The 21205-nt window shown below is 35.3% G+C and overlaps 1 protein-coding gene across 1 annotated transcript in view; it reads left to right on the top strand.

The window, feature by feature from the left end:
• Lon (lon protease homolog, mitochondrial) overlaps positions 1-21205 on the top strand; it is a 319254-nt gene that overhangs the window by 232848 nt on the left and 65201 nt on the right. Inside the window, exon 16 of the mRNA XM_090406689.1 lies at positions 13931-14047. Within this exon, the coding sequence (XP_090262815.1) occupies positions 13931-14047 (117 nt within the window). The remainder of the gene's footprint in view (positions 1-13930; positions 14048-21205) is intronic.

Below are 21205 nucleotides of genomic sequence, written 5' to 3'. Positions count from 1 at the left end.
CTGGCCACACTGTTTTTATATTAAAAACAGCATTGGTTTCTAAGAAAATATTAAAGATCTGTGTCTGTTGAATAATGAAACAATTGTTTCTTTTGATGTGGTTTCCCTATATTCACCAACATACTACCACTTCAAGAGACTCCTCAATTTTTGCAAGCTGATTTTCCCAAAGACAATTAATTTATTTTAATTCACCATCAGTACATGGCAGAATAAATTATTCATACAAATCAAAGCAACAGTATAGGCAGTCCTATCTTACATACTTTGACTGATTATTTTATGAGACATCTAGTAAACCACTCTTCTGTACTATTTTCCCTCATATGATAACCTCAGAGACAGAATTACTAGATAAAATAAATTCTTTATATTCTCATATGTAGTTTACTATTGAACATGAATCCAACAACAGTCATCCCTTTTTGGTTACCTAAATAATCTGTAACCCTACAGGTAGTGTTGAATATACTGTTTATAGAATACCTTCCTTTACTTGCAGATACATCCATTTATCCTCATGTCATCATTCATCACAGAAGATAGGTATTATCAAAAGTCTTGTTCACAGAGCTCGTGTAATCTGCTCTTGCGATTCCCTTCTGTTAGATGAATTAAATAAAATAAAAAATGCTCTAGTGACTAATATTTACAACAAAACTGCTATGCAAAAAAAATTCTTGATGGTTTTCAGAGTTCTCTGGAACCATATCAAGAATCTTCATTACAAAATATTCAGATTTGATTGTTTTTTAAGTCATATTGATGTGTCTTGATACAGCACGTGTACAGCAGGAATTAACACTGTTATTCATGGAATGCTCCACAATGATGGTAGCAACTTCATTCACTTGTTGTGAACTGATTGGTTTGCGACCTCTGGCAGATCTAACTCCCAGTGATTCTATATCTTCAAAAATGACTAATCATTTGTTGCAGAGTGATAGTGGACCTCGTCAACATTTGTTCAGGCAACAAAATTCAGTGAGTGCGGCAAGAATGTAGAGTGCCTCTTGACACCCTCTGAGTTGCGTGATATACTAATTCCATGCATTTGGTGTTTATAATGCCCCTGGTTGTGAATTTTGGAATTACTTTTTTTCCCTCAAATATCACTTCTGCATGAAGTACGGTGTATTTCTGCAATGTTTCGCAGCATTTAGATCACTGGGTGGCACTCCACAAGGCCTTAAACAAAGATACACCTAAACCTCTTTTTATGTGATAGATACGTTCCTAAAAATTATGTGTAAATAGAATTTGCGTAAAAAGAACTACTGACTCCATAGAAAAAGTGAAGATTGGTTCCAAACCTGAAATATAAGCAAAAAAATGAAAAAAAAAAACATTATTTATTAATTATTAATTAATTATAAATTATTAATTTTAGAATGCGGTAACTGTATTGTCCACTCAAACACCAAGTTCAAACTGCTTTTTTATGTGCAGTCAGTTATGTAATTTGGGGAATTTCCAATAAATGAAATTCGTAAGAATTTAGAATTTTCTTAATTGAAACGAGAATGCAATTCTCCAAAATTCTCAGAATTTTCTTAATTGAAATGAGAATGCAATTCTACAAAATTCTCAGAATTTTCTTGAATTATGGATTATTTCCTAACTTAGACTTTAGGTTGGTTGCGTAAAAGTGAATAAAAATTGCATAAAAAAAAATTATTATCCCAATTCGTGTAAAAAAAATTCGCATAAAAAGAGGTTTAGGTGTACTTTAATTTTGATCTTTTTCTATATTCAGTATGATAAAAAAACTTTTTAAGAAACTGCTGAAAAAAATTAAATGGTGATCACTTCTTATTCACATTCCTGTATACTCTTGCATCCTGAATGAACACGAAGCATATATTATTGTTAATATCTTTATCAATAATAACATATGCACTGAGACTTTTCTTCCTGTGTGTTCTCTTGTTTGAACTTATGTAGATCTTTATGTTGAAATGGGATATTAATGATGACTAGTCCATGTCCTGAACTGAAAGTCAGTAAGTTCTTACCATTATTATAGCTTTCCTCTTTTCTGAAATTTTTTCAAAACATTTATATATATGTGTTGTATTCCTTTGCTACTCTGCTGTGTACATCTCAAGCAAGAACAAGTTTCCTTTTTTTTTCTTAGTGTTCAGCTCCCTTCTCTAAAAATTCAAAAAATTCCTTCACTTCTTATTCAAACCTTATTTGCCACCATTGGTGCAAATAAGTTCTAAATTTCCTCCCACCCACAAAAGTTGTAAATCTATAATACATTAGTACCGTGTGTGAGCTAATTGTATTTTTATTAATTTTGTTTTTGTTTTACAAATTTCAGTCACCTGAAAACAATCACACATATCCTTGCCCACTGCAGGATTAAAACTGGCAACTTGTTAGTTGGAAAGCATATATGCTAATCATTACCAGACAGGCTGGAATACCGTACTAATACACCCTCTATCCAAAAAGAAACCAAGCGTTTGATAGAAAATAAAACACAGGCCACTTATAATTATTCAAATAATTTATTTCAATCAGTATACTCTCCCTCAGCTTCGATACAGCGTTTGTCACGGTCAATTAATTCGTTAAATGAGTTTTTTTATATTGGTTTTTGGGATACTGTTGAGGGTCGTGGTTACTGCCGCTTGAACGTTTTCAATGGTGTCGTATCACTTTCCTTTCATTGGCAAATGAAGTCGGGGGAAGAGAAAGAAGTCACAGGATGCTAAATGGTGAATATGGCAAGTCATCCAGCACACAAACTTGGTTTTTGCTCAAAAACCTCACAATGTTTGAACGATGAGATGGTGCATTATCGTGCAAAAGTGACCAGCTGTCTGCATCACGATATTCATGCTGTACGTGACGAATTCTCACTAACATCACTTCAAAACTTCAAGATAAAACTCACTGTTGACTGTTTGGCCAGGCGGAATGAATTTTTTGTGGATAATGCCCTTGGAATCATAGAAACAAATCAACATTGTCTTTACTTTTGACTTTTCCAAGCAACTTTTTTTTGGATGCCCCTCTTCTGGTGGTCTCCACTCAGCACTCTAGCGCTTTGTTTCGGGCTCATACTCAAAACACCAGTAACGATGGTTTTGAGGAAGTCTAAGTTCTTACGAGCGGTTTTAATGAGGTCCTTGCAGTGTTCAATTCGATACATTTTTTGGTCATCGGTCAACTTGTGGGGAACAAATTGTGAATTCAATTTTCAATTTACAAAAGCCCAAACTCTCAGTCAGAATGTTGTGGACAGTTGATTTTGGAATCCCCAATTCATCTTCAATTAATCTCACAGATGATTTCGGGCTTTCTTTGATGAAATCATGCACTTTTTGGATGTTAACTTCACTCAGTCCAATTTTTGGATGACCTGGCTTTTCGTCAACCTCAAGCATCTCACGACCACTTTGAAATTGCTTAAACCACTCGTAAATTTGAGTACGTGATAAGCATTCATCACCGTATGCTTTTTGAAGCATTTGATGCGTTTTGGTAAAACGTTTACCAAGTTGAACACAAAAGTCAATCACAGTTCTCTGTTTGAAACTCATTTTCCGACCGTTCATCAAAACACACTGTCACTCTTGGCGCTATAACTCGGCTTCTAATGAAAACAGTTGACACAACACTAATGAAGGTTGCTGCTTTCAACAACAAAAGGATACAACGGTGGCACCACTAGTTTCTTCTATTTTCGAAAAGTTCAGTTTCTTTTTTAACAGAGGGTGTAGCTACACCTTTTATTCCCTGATCACCGTTGCTTAAATGTAACGTGTTGCAGTTATTATTTAGGTGACTTTGTAGCATTTAATTATGCCACTTTGGTATTTATATAATTCTTCTGCCTGTTTTTTCATTGTTTCTGTGTACACTGATGGTGCTTATTTTTAATTCTGTTGATTCTAGATTTTTTTTCTATTAGTTGGAACTTTTCATTGTTTGCTTTATTCCATACAAAAATTGCAGAGAGGGGGTGGGATTGTTTGAGTAGGTGCACCCAAGTGGGCATGACATTTCATTATGGTGTGCTATTATTTTCTTTTGATTAAGGACAGAAGAATACAAAACAAAGAACACAGTTTGGTGGAATAAATATGAAATGTGCCATCGATCCTCCTTTGTTCAATATTTTTATTTTTTATTTTAAATCATCTGAACATTGTTTTGCCTTTTCTTCTACATTCATTTTCTGTGCTGTGTTTAGTATTCTTCGAATGAATGAGTATTTAGGCTCAAAAATGATCACTGTTTTGATCAGGATTGTTTTGATTATTAGATTATTTGATTGATTAGTTTTGAGCAGGATAAAATTGATTATCATATTGTCAAGAAAAGTTATAGGAAACTTTTAAAATGAATCAAAAAAGTTAAGCAGCTTTCAGTGCTGATTTGTAAACTGAAATGCATAAATATTATTCAAGGAAAAATGAAAGGGCTTGAGAACATGAACAAAACCTTGCAGATTCATTGACAGATCTTGAAGAAAATTTGGTTGATTCACCCAGAGTGGCAAGTGATATGGTTGTGTGCAAGGATAGAAAAATCAGAGTTCCATGGTAGGACTGAGGAAGTGGTGGTAGTGAAGGAAAAGAAAAAAGCATATCAGAAGTTCCTGCACAATCAGTATGCACTCTGAGAGAATGTAGAGAAAAGTGTGAAAAAGCCTAGTATTTAGCTTATGGTCTGATTTAAACTTATTATGTTTAATGGGATGAATACAGCATAGAGAAACATTGTCAGAGATATCTTAATAAAATTCTTATGCCTCCCTCTCAACAGCTAAGACTAAGGTCCCTTCATAGGACTTTAGGCTTTTAGTCTGATTTTTTCCACTTATTGATTTGAGTATTTTGTGTGTGATTTTAGAATTTTAAGATTCTATCCCCGACAATATCTCTGTAACAGAGACAAAATATAGGATCTAATAAACTTATATTTTATTGTTTCTCTATGCTTTATTCATTCCATTAAACATAAGAAGGAGTGTAAGAATGCAGTACATACGCTGTATAAAACTGGCTAAATAAAAGTCATGGGAAGACTTTGGTAAGAACATAGAAAATAAATAGCAGGATGGTGGCAAAATATTCTGGATGTTGTTGAAAAGCTTAGAAATGGAGGAATGCAGTCAGGAGTACACATTGATACTTAAAGTAAAAAAAGCCATGAAAAACCTGAAATCTGGAAAGGCAGCTGGAGAAGATGATATTCAACCAGAAATGCTCAAATAAGTCTGATATCGGACGAACAGAACTGGCTAGTTATGTTCATCAGAACTGGCTTCCATCGATCTTTTGCTTTCCTCTAAACCAGTGGTTCCCAAAGTGGGCGGTGGGCTTACCTAAGAAGGCGCTAAGAGGCAAGCAGGCAGCTGGGGGGTGCTGAAGGTGTGCTGCAAAAGGTTGTGTGAATCGCTTTTCTGAATGTAGGGCGGGCTCAGGTAAGACAGGGGGCACTGACGATGAGTTTATGGATTCGAGGGGGCAGTGGCCCGAAAAAGTTTGGGAACCACTGCTCTAAACCAATAAAAATACATCAAGCTGCTGGTAAACATCCATTCACATTAATGATATTCAACCAGAAATGCTCAAATAAGTCTGATATCTGATGAACAGAAGTCCATCTTCAGACCCCACCCCACACACACTGAATGAACTTATCCTGCTCCATCTGCCCTTTGAAACAATCTTCTTCATGCTGTTTTCCTCTAGAAATACAACCTCTAGCTGTCCAACAAACACATTAACCACTCGTCCACAACCTCCCCCCCCCCCCACACACACACACAAATAGCAATCTGCAGAAAGTTTTCTACTTCACATGTGGATTTAACATAAAAAAATTTTAAAAATAATACACACACACAGTCAAGTCAAAAAATTATCATCACCATCCTCCTTTAAGTCCATGGAATCCCCTCATCTCTCTGCTAGAACTGCTGCACTACATGGGATAACAGATTTTATAAGACCATTGAACGTTGCAGTGGGTATACTGTATCATGTTGTCAGGATTACTTCCCATAGATCTGTGAGTGTTTGAGATTGTTATGGAGTTGTGGATTCAAATTCCAGATCTCTCAATCCACATAATCCCAGAGATGTTCTATGGGATTCAGATTAGTGAATTCATTGACCATGATAATGCCTGGAAGTAAATGTCATGTTCAGCAAACTGCTCACAGACAAACTGGCAACATGACACAGTTGCATTATTCTGCTATAACACACCTGTTCCCATCTGGGAAGACTTTCACCATAAAGAGATACTGTCATCAGCCATAATTGGCAGGTACTTTATAGCCTTCATAATGTGGTCTACAGGTATCAGGGCTCAAATTAATTCCCAGCAAAACATCCCCATACCATAATGCTTCGCCTCCCTTCCTGTTTATTCTGGACCATTACATTGAGGTGATTCCTCTCTTGAGGTTTCCACCTAACCTCAGCCTATCCACACAGCATAATGGAAAACAAGTATCATCTAAATAGGCAACTTTTTCCCAGTCTTCAGTTGTCCAGTGACATCTCTTAGGTACAAACTACAGTTGTTGATGATTAGGCTTAACCATGGCTACCTTGACTGGGCACCTACTTCAGAGGCTCGTGCAGAGGAGGGTATACTGGATTGTGAAAACCATTTAACTCTATTGTCAGCCATTCTACAGTCTTTTCGATGGGCTTGAACAAAGTGGGACAACCTACGTTGATGAGCATGATGCCTACCACTGGCCTGGCAACTGCTGTTCCTCATGTTGTCTTACTCTTGAAATTGCTTACAGTGCTCTCTGAACAGTCTGAAATGCTGGCAATTTCCTGGATTTTGCCACCCTTCCATACAAAAACTAGTACCATGTCGATTCATCACATTGTATGAATAGTACATTGCACACCTCCAATATCATGTGTACTAGCTTTCACTGTGATATAAGCAGTGTCACCTGCAGGGTGGAATGGTAAATTGAGAAATAATGGTGGTCATAATATATTTATTCGACTATGTATATATCCAAAATATCTTTTAAGGAAATTACACTGTAGACTAATTTATTATCTAAAATAAATTTAATTAATACTTCCAGTATTTTGACAAAGTCAAATTTCTGTCATCAGGGAACAAAATATAATAAGATATGTGCACCAGAGTACTACATAAGTAAGGAAGCTGAAGCATGTCAACTGAGAGTAGACCTAAAGTCTGAAATAGTGCCCCCAATAGGCTAAATTTGGCATTCTTAGCTGTTGGGCTGAAGTATGGAGGATGGTAGCTTACCAGATTTGTTGAGGTTAGGGTAGTTTCTTAAGTCAGAAGCAGATTCGAGGATAAGTCTTTCATATTTCTATTTGCTGCAGTAGAGTAGAGGTTCCTTCAACAGTTCATCAAGAATGTAGATGCGATGATTGCTGAAAATGAATTATGGGAGATGGAAAATGGGAAAACAAACTGGAAAACATTCATAATATCGGGAAAGAGATGTTTGGCGAGACAACTGGAAATATTAAGGTGGACGAGGAAACATGGTGGTGGAGTGACAAGGTAAAAATGTATATTAGGGAAAAGAAAATGGCCGAACAGAAGTGGGACAGAGCAGGTGATGAGAATAGCAGAATAAAATATAGAGAAGCAAAGAGAACGGTATCAAGATCTAAAGCTGAAGCCTCTGCTAACCTGTATGAAAGTTCTGGATAATAAAGGAGGTGTCTAAAAAGACCCTCAGGATAGCCAGACAAAAAGAGTGTAAAATTAAAGATATATACCAAGCCAGGATGATTGAGGGAGAGGATGGTACCATTCTGTATGAAGAAATGGGTGTATTAGATATAAAAGGATGGAGGAGATCTGGTTAAGGGGTCATTTCCTAACATAACAAGAATAGAAGTGTAGGAAAGACTTTTCCTTATATTTTTCATCTTTCTTAGTGCTTCAAAGAAAGATGAGAAACAGGAAGACAGTTGGACCTGATAACATCCCTATAGAAGTATGGAAATGTCTAGGTGAATTGAACATATTAACTGATGCCTTTAACAGAATTGTTTTCATTATATAAGAACAAAGGTGATAGCCAGTCCTGTAGCAACTATAGAGGAATTAGACTCATGAGTTACACTATGAAGGTATGGGAAAGGATAATCGAGAAGAGATTGCAAGACTTGGTGTCAATTAGTGAAGAACAATTTGGGTTTTTCCTGTTCAGCGAACAGTTGATGCCATCTTTGCTCTAAGACAGTTCATAGAAAGGTACCAGGAGAGTAACACAGAACTTTTTCTGGTCTTCATTGATTTGGAAAAGGCCTTTGATAGAGTCCCAAGAAAAGAGATACGGAGAAGCATGGAAAGAAAATGATTTCAGAGAAGTATGTACATCATATTTTACAAGACATGTATAATGGTAGTATAAAACAGGGTGAGATATGGAGTAGGAAAACCACTGGGCCATTCTCAGTAAAAGTCAGGATTCATTAAGGGTCAGCTTTGAATCACTTCTTGTTATGCTCTTGAATGACAGAGATAGTAAGAACTGAATCACCCTTGACCATGATGTGGTGATTTGCACAAAGACTTGAATGATAGAGGTATGTTTTTGAAAGACAGTGGTTTGAGGATCAGTAGCAGGAAGTATAACATTGCAGGGCACAGGCATGCCAGAAGTTTCTAGGTTCGCATATCTAGGAACACATGTCCAAAGTGATGGATTCCTGGACTCAGAATCAATAGGAGGATCCAGCCAGGGTGGATAAACTGGGAAAATGTTTCAGGTATATCTTGTATGATACAAAAGCATCTAGCAAATTAAAAGGAAAGATCTATAAAATGGTAGTAAGACTGCACTGATGTATAGCAGTGAGACCTGGCAGATGACCAAGAGATAGGAGAAGAGAATGGATGTAGCTGAAATGAGAATGCTGGGATTTGCAAGTGGTGTAGCAACATCAAAAACTCACTGATCAGGGAAACAATGAAGGTAACCCAAGTATCTGGAAAGATTAAGGAATCGAGGCTGAGGTGGTTTCGTCATGTTATGTGGCGAGATAAAAGCTGTGTGGGAAGGAGGTGGCTAATTTGTATGTGGGGTGAGTCAACAGCATCTATAATTGAGTGTGGCACATTCTGTTTATGAATTTTAGCTAGTGTATGTATATATATATATAGTGTGTGTGTGTGTGTGTATATACACACACAAAGGTCTAGTATATGGTTTTAGTTTATTAGTAATTCAATATCCATTTGGAAACATGACCGACATGCTCTCAACATATTATTAACACATCTAAACAATCAACATTCTTTTGCTTTATCTCCAATAATTTATTTATTTGAAACTGTAACTGACATCTGAATGTTGTTCATTTGAAGTATCTTTCAAAGTTCTATCCAATTTAATGAAAAGGGATTTTGTATTGTTAACATTTTATTCACATTATATTGCCACATCTGTCTTCTGCTATCAGTTGGTATAAACCAGTAGCTCAGTCTGTTTTTTTAGAAGGATTTAAACATCTATTATATTAATAATTCTTTCTTTTAAGGTTACATGGTGGTCAGCATTCATTGTGAAGAATTTATGAAGACACAACGCACATGTTAGAATAATTACTGCACTTAACATTAAGAAAGTAATTTTTTTTTTTAATAACGAAACCTGTGGTGCGTTCATAATTAGAAGAAACACACGTATAAACCAAAGTGAAAATTATTTAATTGTAAATATTTCATCCTAAGTATCTTAGGACATCATCAGTACAGTATTTAAACAAAAATTAAGAATAACATACAGTTAGGGCGCATGATTACAATAGAATCTCATGAAAACGTGCATAACGTGCTAAAGTAGTACAAAAAAAAAAAAAAAAAAAAACGTTAATTATTTAACACAGTTTTGTATGATAATTTCCCATACTTTAGGAATAGTAAGAACGTCGTTGCAGTTTAGGTTTGGTCTGTGTAGTAGGGCTTCAGAACTTTCTTTGTATAAACATTCATGTTTAAATATAGATCTATGTAAAAGTTTAGCCTTTTCCCAATGGATCCTATGGTTTGGATTTTCAATTCCGTGTTGAGAGAGGCCAGATTTCTGCGGTTTAAGAAGACGAATGTGGTCTTGATGTTCCGAGATGCGTTTCTGAACAGACCTACCTGTCTGTCCAAAGTAAGATAATTTGCATGAGCATGGAATCTCATAAACACCAGGTAACATCAAGGGTGAGAATTTGTCCTTAGGAGAAGGTAATAAGTTGTAAATTTGGTTGATAGGTTTGTAAGTAGTGGCAAAATTGTATTTCTTCATAATTTTAGAAAGACTTTCTGAGATGCCTTTAATGTAAGGTATGGGAATCCTATGCACTTCTATTGATTTTTTGAGTTGTTTTGGGATTATATCCTATTGAAAAAATCCTATTGATAATCCTATATACATAAAATCCTATTGATTTTTTGAGTTGTTTTGGGATTATATCCATTTAGGATGGCTGTATTTTTGATAACTTCTAATTTCTGGTTTAAAGATTCTTCAGAGGAGCAGAATTTGTGTGCTCTGGAAACTAGTGATTTAATAATGCCAGATTTCTGAGATGGATGATGAGCAGAAGAATTGTGAATGTAGCGACCTGAGAATGTAGGCTTGCGAAAGACGGAAGTGGCGATGGAACCGTCTTCTTTTCTTTTGATGTGTAAATCCAAAAAAGAGATACCCTGTGTAGATTCTTTTTCTAACGTAAAGTTGATGCGATGATGAAGAAGGTTAATTTTATCTAGAAACAGTTGTAATTCAGGTTCGGGATGATTCCATACTGCAAATACGTCATCGACATATCTTAGCCAAATTTTTGGTTTGTGTTCAAAAGTGAATATTTTTTCCTCAAGGTGTTCTAGAAACAAATTTGCTAGGTTTGGTGATAAAGGAGATCCCATTGCTGTTTCTTCCTCTTGCTTGTAAATTTGACCTTTCCAGGTGAAGTAACCTGATGCAATAACAAACTTGAACAATTCAACTATATCAGACGGAAATTTTTGAGTTAGTAATTCTATTGTTTCTTTATGGGGAGTGTTAGTGAAGAGGGAGACAATGTCGAAGCTGATTAACAAGTCAGTTTTTGATAGTTGAATGTCTTTAATTTTTGTGTGAAACTCATTAGAATTTTTGATTGAAGAGACTGAGTGGCCTATGTGAGGGCGGAGAAGGTTAGATAAGAATCTTGATAACTTGTACGTTGGACAGCCGATACAGTCTACGACAGGTCTAAGTGGAACATTAGTTTTGTGTAGCTTAGGTAAGCCATAAATTCTAGGAGGTCTTGCATGGCATGTCTTAAGTTTTTTTATTGTTTTTTGATGAAGAAACAATCAAAAAACTTAAGACATACCATGCAAGACCTCCTAGAATTTATGGCTTACCTAAGCTACACAAAACTAATGTTCCACTTAGACCTGTCGTAGACTGTATCGGCTGTCCAACGTACAAGTTATCAAGATTCTTATCTAACCTTCTCCGCCCTCACATAGGCCACTCAATCTCTTCAATCAAAAATTCTAATGAGTTTCACACAAAAATTAAAGACATTCAACTATCAAAAACTGACTTGTTAATCAGCTTTGACATTGTCTCCCTCTTCACTAACATTCCCCATAAAGAAACAATAGAATTACTAACTCAAAAATTTCGTCTGATATAGTTGAATTGTTCAAGTTTGTTATTGCATCAGGTTACTTCACCTGGAAAGGTCAAATTTACAAGCAAGAGGAAGAAACAGCAATGGGATCTCCTTTATCACCAAACCTAGCAAATTTGGCTATGATATGTCGATGACGTATTTGCAGTATGGAATCATCCCGAACCTGAATTACAACTGTTTCTAGATAAAATTAACCTTCTTCATCATCGCATCAACTTTACGTTAGAAAAAGAATCTACACAGGGTATCTCTTTTTTGGATTTACACATCAAAAGAAAAGAAGACGGTTCCATCGCCACTTCCGTCTTTCGCAAGCCTACATTCTCAGGTCGCTACATTCACAATTCTTCTGCTCATCATCCATCTCAGAAATCTGGCATTATTAAATCACTAGTTTCCAGAGCACACAAATTCTGCTCCTCTGAAGAATCTTTAAACCAGGAATTAGAAGTTATCAAAAATACAGCCATCCTAAATGGATATAATCCCAAAACAACTCAAAAATCATCAGTCACTTCTGCATACATCAAACCAGACAGGAAGAAGTGCATAGGATTCCCATACCTTACGTTAAAGGCATCTCAGAACGTCTTTCTAAAATTATGAAGAAATACAATTTTGCCACTACTTACAAACCTATCAACCAAATTTACAACTTATTACCTTCTCCTAAGGACAAATTCTCACCCTTGATGTTACCTGGTGTTTATGAGATTCCATGCTCATGCAAATTATCTTACTTCGGACATACAGGTAGGTCTGTTCAGAAACACATCTCGGAACATCAAGACCACATTCGTCTTCTTAAACCGCAGAAATCTGGCCTCTCTCAACACGGAATTGAAAATCCAAACCATAGGATCCATTGGGAAAGGCTAAACTTTTACATAGATCTATATTTAAACATGAATGTTTATACAAAGAAAGTTCTGAAGCCCTACTACACAGACCAAACCTAAACCGCAACGACGTTCTTACTATTCCTAAAGTATGGGAAATTATCATACAAAACTGTGTTAAATAATTAACGGTTTTTTTTTTTTTTTTTTTGTACTACTTTAGCACGTTATGCACGTTTTCATGAGATTCTATTGTAATCATGCGCCCTAACTGTATGTTATTCCTAATTTTTGTTTAAATACTGTACTGATGATGTCCTAAGATACTTAGGATGAAATATTTACAATTAAATAATTTTCACTGTGGTTTATACGTGTGTTTCTTCTAATTATTAAGAAAGTAACATTTGACGTTTCGACCTCTGTATTGAGGTCATCATCAGGAAAAATACATATGTATAAGGTACGACAGCACTATACAAAAGTAAGATGAATCTAAATGCTTGTTAATCATTTACCCTAGCCTGACCTCTGGTGAAAAAATAATAATAAAATGAAATAAAAATGGAACTACATTAAACAATTTCTGAAGTCCTCGTACTGAGATTTTCTTATGTCTGGAGTTGTTTCAGTTGCTATACAGGTTGAAGATGGTTCCTCCACATTCTTGGAATGTATCAGACTACACACTCCAAACATGCCACTGAATTGACTGGAAAGGGCACCAAGTCCTTACACCGCACCAAACCTGGTTTGAAAGAAAATTCAAAGAAGCTTGTGAAATGGATTAATTATTCCAAGAATGTGGGACCCATCTTCAACCCTGTATAGCAACAAAAACAACTCCAGACAGAAGAAAATCTCAGTATGAGAGGACTTCAGAAATTGTTTGATGTAGTTCCATTTTTATTTTATTTTTTTTTTATATTTTTTTTTTCACCGGAGGTCAGGCTAGGGTAAATGATAAACAAGCATTTAGATTCACCTTACTTTTGTATAGTGCTGTGTCATGTAGCTTGTATCTTATATATATGTATTTTTCCTAATGATGACCTCAATACAGAGGTCAAAACGTCGAATGTTACTTTCTTAATGTTAAGTGAAGTAATTATTCTAACACGTGTTGTGTCTATAAATTTTTCACTATGTATATGTTAATAAGTTCACACAAAGCTTTGAGGGTACTGCCAAGTTTTCTCAAAGTCCTTTTGCATTTTTTAACAATACCTTTAGGTTTTAATATTAATCTCTTTTATTTAATTTTAACACTTTAGATGTGAATAAATCCTCCAAAAAATTTGCATGACAAATTACTGAGATCTCTGGCACTAATTATTTACAATTATTATTATTATTTTTTTTTTTAAGCATAACTTAATTTTCTTTTTCTAATTGTAGTTCATATATATGTATATGTAGGTACTGTTTATCTGTACTGCAAATGTAACAGATACTATTCCAGAACCTTTGAGAGATCGTATGGAAATGATTGAAGTATCAGGCTACGTAGCTGAGGAGAAAATTTCCATTGCACAGGTATTTTGTTTGTTAAATTATAACGCAGTGTTATTCATTGTATTATGATACTAATACTAACTAATATCATTATCATGTACTTCTGTGTTTAATTTATTTAATTTGAGCATGTAGTAATGACATGACATCAGTTGGACCAAAATTATAACTGTTTTGAGTACTACTACAGGTTGTCATGACATCCCAAATTTCAGAAACAAAACTTCAAGAGTTTTTAGTAGATTAAACTGTTTGTTTCCTTAGTATTTTATTAGTTTACATTTTTTTTGTCATCAACAAAAGGAAGAATGATAGTTCATCCTTTGTTGATATGGCTGATATATTCATCTCCTAGAAAGTGCTGAATTGCTGTTTATCTTCAGTGTTTGTTTTGCTGTTCTCAGATGCCTGTGCAGACTTATGTTTTTATTGCATCAGGAAAAAAAAATTCTTGATAAATTTCTCCAGAGGTGGTCCTTTTATCAATAGAAAGCATTTTGCTTCATTGCACTTTCACTAGTTATTCACTGTACCCACTATTTCATGTCAAATACGTCAGTTGACACTCATACTGTTGTCATCTGACATGAATTGTCTATTAGGTGATATGAAATATTTCTTTCAATGTGGGCAATGATAATTAGATGAATTTATTTCTGAACTTTTCATTAGTCATTGCACAATAACCTAAACATTAATCAAAACTTACTAGTTTGATTAATCTCTAGTGTATTGTGCAGTGACTAATAAGATTTCCCTAATACTTATAAGTTTTTTCAAGTAATGGAAAACACCATTATCAGTTAACTTTATGCTACTCAAAAACTTCTTGCCCAGTATTCAATTATCAGTGTGGAATCTACCACTTTTCAGTTGGTAGAGGTATCTTCCTTCTTGTGTCAATCAAATGCCATGGGAGTTTGGATAGGTTCTTTTTATAATGTGAATCTAATCTCACCTGTGAAAGTTTGTAAAATTATAGTACATGGGTAATTTTACTTGGATATTTGGGCCTTGCAGCTCTAAATCATCATATGCTAAATGATCTGGTTGTACCTTGGGCAGCCACAATAAAAATAAAATAAAGAAATTTACAAAGAGTAGTCATGAAAACACGAATAAATTGGGATGATAAAGAAGCTTCAAATTAAATATGCACAAGAAATAATCAGTTGAAAGATTTATTTCATAGTGGGGAAATTGGAAAATGAGGGCAGTGAAAGGGGTGTAATAATGAAAACTTGGAATGATTTCATGGAAATGAATGTCAACACACCAGATGACCTAACCTCCAGAGAACAAGGAATAATGAAAGAATGGATGACCAATGACATTATGCAATTAATTTTAAAAATTATAAATAAAGAAATGAAAGGAGTAAAAGAAATCTGTTTGAATAGCAAATATTATTATTATTATTATCTGAGACCTCCAGGAAGTCAAGGACTCATTGAGGGAGGCTGTAAATTACCCAACCCAGCTATCATGCCTTCCCTTAAATTCATTTACACTAGATGCACTCACTACCCCTGAGGGCAAATTATTCCACTCGCTCACTCACTACTCTCTGAGAGAAAAACCTAGCTCATACCCCTTTCTTGGCTGAGAACAACCTTAACTTCAATGGATGCCCCCCGTGTTCTCTCCCTGCCTTCCATATAACGAAAAATTTCATCATTTGAAATGCTATAACACCCATTCAAATGTTTATAGACCTCTATCATATCACCCCTCTCTCTCCTGTTAACCAGAGTCTGTAATCCACATATTCGCAATCTGTCCTCATAATCTAATTCCCATAATCCGGATATAATCTTTGTAATTCTTCTTTGCACCCTTTCCACAGCTTCTTTATCCCCTTGAAACCCGGGAGACCAAATCTGCACACAGTAATCCAAGTGTGGTCTTATCAAAGCCTTATAAAGAGGCAATATTACTTCCTTATCCTTACATGTCAAGGTTCGCTTCAGCATAGAAACTATCCTCTGAATCGTATTTGCAACTTTTGCTATGTGACCTTTGAACTTTAAATTCTTATCCTCCAATACACCAAGATCCCTTGCCTCTTCAGTTTCTTGTAGCATAACCCCACTAATATAATATAATATGCCGCTGGATCTCTAATCACGCAAAAGTGCATAACTTTACATTTACTAACATTTAACTGAGAGCCATTTTTGTTTACCCAGATTTCCAGTCTATTCAAATCATTTTGTAATTGCTGAATATCAGTAGCATCCCTGATTGCCCTGCCTATCTTCACATCATCAGCAAAAAATTGCAAATCTGATGATAGACCCTGCTTGAAGTCATTAATGTATAGATTGAACAATAATGGCCCAAGGACTGAACCCTGAGGTACACCACTGGTTACCTTAAATCTGGTAGATTCACACCCACTGTATACCACTTTTTGATATCTGTCTGTTAACCATCCCCTGATCCAAGTCAATAGATCATGTTCCAGTCCCATATTCTCCAGTTTACACAATAGCCTATCATGTAGTATCCTATCAAATGCCTTAGAAAAATCCAATGTCATCATAGCGTATCCATTCCCTTTATCCAACTCGGCCGTAACATTGTTATAAAATATGAGCAAATTGCTAAAACATGACCTTCCTTTAGTAAACCCATGCTGTTCCCTGCAGAGTATAGAATGATTGTCTACCCATTTCTGTATGTTGGTTCTTACTAACTTCTCTAAAATCTTCACTACCACACCAGAAATACTAATAGGTCAGTAGTTAGACACATCAGTTTTTGCACCACCCTTGTGCAATGGAACTATATTACATTCCTTCCATTCCTGAGCTGAGACTGAAGTTATACAAATGTGTGAAAGGCATAACTAATTCAGCTCAACATTCCTTTAACAAACGGCAGATATTCCATCTGTCCCTATTGACAAATTCTTATCCAGGTTATGCAAAAGCTCTTCAACCTCATTTTCATGAACCTCTAACTCTTCATCCAATGTAGCAGTAGCACTGTGCACCATACTATGTACACCTGGCTGATATAGCTTAGCAAAGTGAGCACTCATTAACTGAACAATCTTCTTAGCTTCCAACACTCATGTACCATCTGCATTCAATAAAGTTATTCTTCCACATTCATTCTTTCTTTTACTTGCGGCATAACGATAAAATTCTTTTAGATTGCCTTTAGCCTGCATGGCCAATTTTTTTTCATACTCCGTTTTAGCATTTCTCACAATACTTGTTACTTTTCTGGCCTGAGTTTTATATATTTCATAACTCCTCTCACTCTTATTCTCATGATACTCTTTCCACATCATCTTCTTCTTGTGAATTTCTAGCTTAATAAGGCTGCACATCCATTTCACACCCAACCTATTTACTCTTCGAACACTAGGGATACATTCAGATACTGCCTCATTCGAGCACTTTTTCAAAGATTCCCATGCATTGCTGACATTTTTTCCATTCAGTAACTGATACCATGGGACCAAAGATAATATTCTTCTAAGTTGATCATAATTTCCAGCTTTGTAATTCAGCATGTAGCCTGATTTAATCGGAGTTTCAATACAAGTAGATACTTCCCAAGAAAGAACAGCATAATCACTTGGTGGTAAAATAGCTATATTCTTGACAGAGATCCCTTCTGACGCTATGAGCAAATCCAACACTCTTTGACCTCGAGTTCCTTCTTTCACATGCTGCTTGAGAAAGTTATCCCGTAACAAGTCAATAAATTCCTGTTCTTTCTGATCATGAGATTTCTCTTCTACCCAATCAATGTTTGGAAAATTAAAGTCACCCATAATGATCATTCGCTTGGTACCCATAAGGCTGAATTGGCAATGCATTTCTTTATCCCCTACAACTGAGCTGCCAGGTCTATAGCAACACCCCACCATATATTTGATTCTGCTAACTTCCACTTCACACCAAATAGACTCAAACTCATCGCTACATGGGACATTGTTACCAACATTGTTTTCTTGTATTTCTACCCACTGGACTTAAGTCATCTGATATCATTAGTAGCACTCCTCCTCCTCTCCTATCTCGTCTGTCATTCCTAAAAATAGTATATCCGTTACACTCGAACCCACTTACCATATCTGATTCTGATAGCCAGGTTTCACTAATGCCAACAATCTTAGGCCACATTGTATTCAATGAAGCAACAAACTCAACCCCTTTGTTTCTAATGCTCCTGGCATTTGTGTATAGACATAATAAATTATGACCTAGCCTATTCTTATAATTAGATATACAATATATTTGGTCTTGTTCTAGAATTTTTTCTTTTCCTTCCCCAGACATACTTAAAAGATCTGAGCCCAAAGCTTCTTTTTCCACTCCGACTTCCCACTTCTTGTGATGCACCATGTTAGGTATCTTCCTGAATATCGAACAAATGAGGATGGGCTGACAATTTGGGATTTAGCTGACCAAGTAGTATTCTTATTGGCTTAATCCAAAATGATGGTACAACATGACAGAATTTCATGCCGGCTTGGGCATTGCCCAGTTAAACAAGGCACGTGTTGTATTTTGTCAGAGAACCAGGACAGACAGCAAAAAGTCAGCTACTAGAACAAATCCCAGAACATATCCTAGCTCAACATCAGCAGAGTTCAAGATTGGCACCATCAACATAAGGAGCATTAATGGAAAAGAAATGGAACTAACAAAAGAATTGGATAAGTACCATATTGATAATAGGTACCAAAACAAAGAAGATAAGGGGAGATCTTCTAAGCAGCAAATACAAGATGTTACATTCAGGCAGTAATAATCAGGAAAAAGAAGGGATAGTCATAGTATTTAATGCTAATAATAAAATAAAAGGGTACTCTTCGTTGAATAGCTGGCAGTATCAAGTAGAGTGATGTAGGCAAATACCAGAATGGGGGAACTGGACTATGAGACTTACTTGTTCTTATGGTCTCACAAAAGGTTCTACCAAGGAAGAAATGGAGGAATTTTTTGAAGCATTAGAGAAGGCAGCTGACTCAATGAAAAATGAAAAGTAGGTCCTTGTTCGAGATCTCAACAGCAGAGTAGGAAATGATTACCATATAGAAATGTTTTGGGAAAATTTAGAGAAAAGCACAAAGCTAATAATAATGATAAATGCCTTCTGGATTTCTGTTCATGACATGGATTAGTTATTACTAACACCATATTCTAACATAAAGATGTGTAAAAATTCACATGGAGAGAAGATGCAAGAAATAAGTAAAATCTCATTGACTATGTTATTGTTGACAGTAATGTTTTCCAACTAGTTCAGGATAAAAGAATATGTGGGGGATTTCAAATTGGAAGTGATTACCATTTAGGTTTGAGCAGGATTGGGAAGGAGAGTGTATAAGAAAGCTTTAAAATGAATCAAAGTTGAGCAGATTTCAGAGGTGAACCATACACTCAAATACACCAATATTTTTCGAGAAAAAATGAAAAAGATTGAACAAAAGAACCAAACCTTGGAGATACAGTGGCAAACATTGAAGAAAACATTGATTGATTCAGCCAGAAAGGCATGTTGTAAGGTTGTTTACAAGGATAGTAAAATCAGAACTCCATGATGGCCTAAGGAAGTTAAAGAGGCATTGAAGGAAAAGAAGAAAGCTTATTAAATCTTCTTAGCAAGTGTCAGCTTGTGCTCTTATAGGATATGGAGGAAAATGTAAGAGCACTAAGCATTGTGTAAAACTTTCTAAGCAAAAGTCATAGGAAGACTTCAATAAGAAAAATAAATATCAGGAAGGTGGCAAAATATTCTAGAGACTATTGAAAAGGCATAGAAATGGAGGGAAAAAGTACTGTAAAAGTAATCAGAAATAATAGAAGTGATGTGAAGACAAGATAAAGATATTTTAGAAGTATGGAATAATTTTGAAAGGTTTTTGATAAGTGAGTAAATGAAACACACAGTGACAGCACATAGATAGAAAACACTTTACAGGAATATATACCAGTACTTGAAGTCAAAAAAAGTGATGAAAAACCTCAGGTGTGGAAAGGCACCTGGAGTAGATTACCAGAAATGCTGAAATATGGAGTTGTAAAAGTTTTACAGTGGCTATACTGCATAGTCCAGAAAGCATGGTCAGGGGGTAAAATTCCTGATGATTGGGAGTAGAGCCATCATAGAAACATCTACAAAAAAAAAGGGAAATGAAACTGAATGAGAATTACAGAGGAATTTCCATACTAAGTTCTTCTAGTAACATGCATGCAAGTATACTTGAGTAAAGATTAAAAAAAGTTATAGAAGGTAAACTTGAAAAAGAACAAGCTGAGTTCAGGCCAAATGGATTGTCAGGATCATATTTTCATTTTAAACAAATAGTTGAAAAATCATGGAAATATAATAGTGATCTGTATTTAGGTTTTGTAGTTCTGATAAAGCATATGACAAAGTGCCAAGAGAAAAGCTGTTCAAGACAGTTATATGGTGTAAATTGGACATTATTTCAGGCAATACATAGTCCATATTTGAGTTGTATTTCAGCAGTTAGAATTAAAGGAGGTACGAGAAGATGGTATGATGTTAAATCGATTGTAAGACAACAGCACATGATCTTCAGTTATTCATCATCTATATGGATCACATTATGAAGGAAAGTGGTATTATACTTGATATCAAAATTGGAGATGTTATAATCCTAAATAAATCCAGTACAAGCCTGTAGAATTAACTCATTAAACCGAATAACTGCTATAATAAATTTAGTATGAAAATCAGCGATAAAGACAAAGACAGTCAAGATAAGTACATACATTGGATACATCATCTGCATTCTGAATGGAAAACCTATATAACAAGTAAAACATTTCAGCCATTTAGGCACAATTTTTTTAGTAAAGATGGCAAATTAAATCTAAAAATAAACAACAGATTTAGTAAAACTCATCTGGTAGGAACTCAACTCAATAAATGTATATTGAATATGAGAGAAATTAGTCAAAACACTAAACTAGCTATTTATGACACAGTCATCATCGTCAAATTCCCGACATATAACTCAAGAGGTGTACAGGATATGATAGTACTACATGAAAAATTTGCATTATTACTAACTTCCTGTCTACAATTTTCTTCCAAATCAGTCTGTTACCTGTCAAGACTATATAACACAGTCTTCAAACCAATTTTAACTTATGGATCTGAGATCTGGGTAAGAAATAAAACTCT

This window comes from Typopeltis vanoorti, chromosome 16 (assembly GCF_054136105.1).
Source record: "Typopeltis vanoorti isolate ZY-2024b chromosome 16, IOZ_Tvanoo_1.0, whole genome shotgun sequence".
Taxonomy (NCBI): domain Eukaryota; kingdom Metazoa; phylum Arthropoda; class Arachnida; order Uropygi; family Thelyphonidae; genus Typopeltis; species Typopeltis vanoorti.
This window is presented reverse-complemented; position numbering and strand designations above follow the sequence as displayed.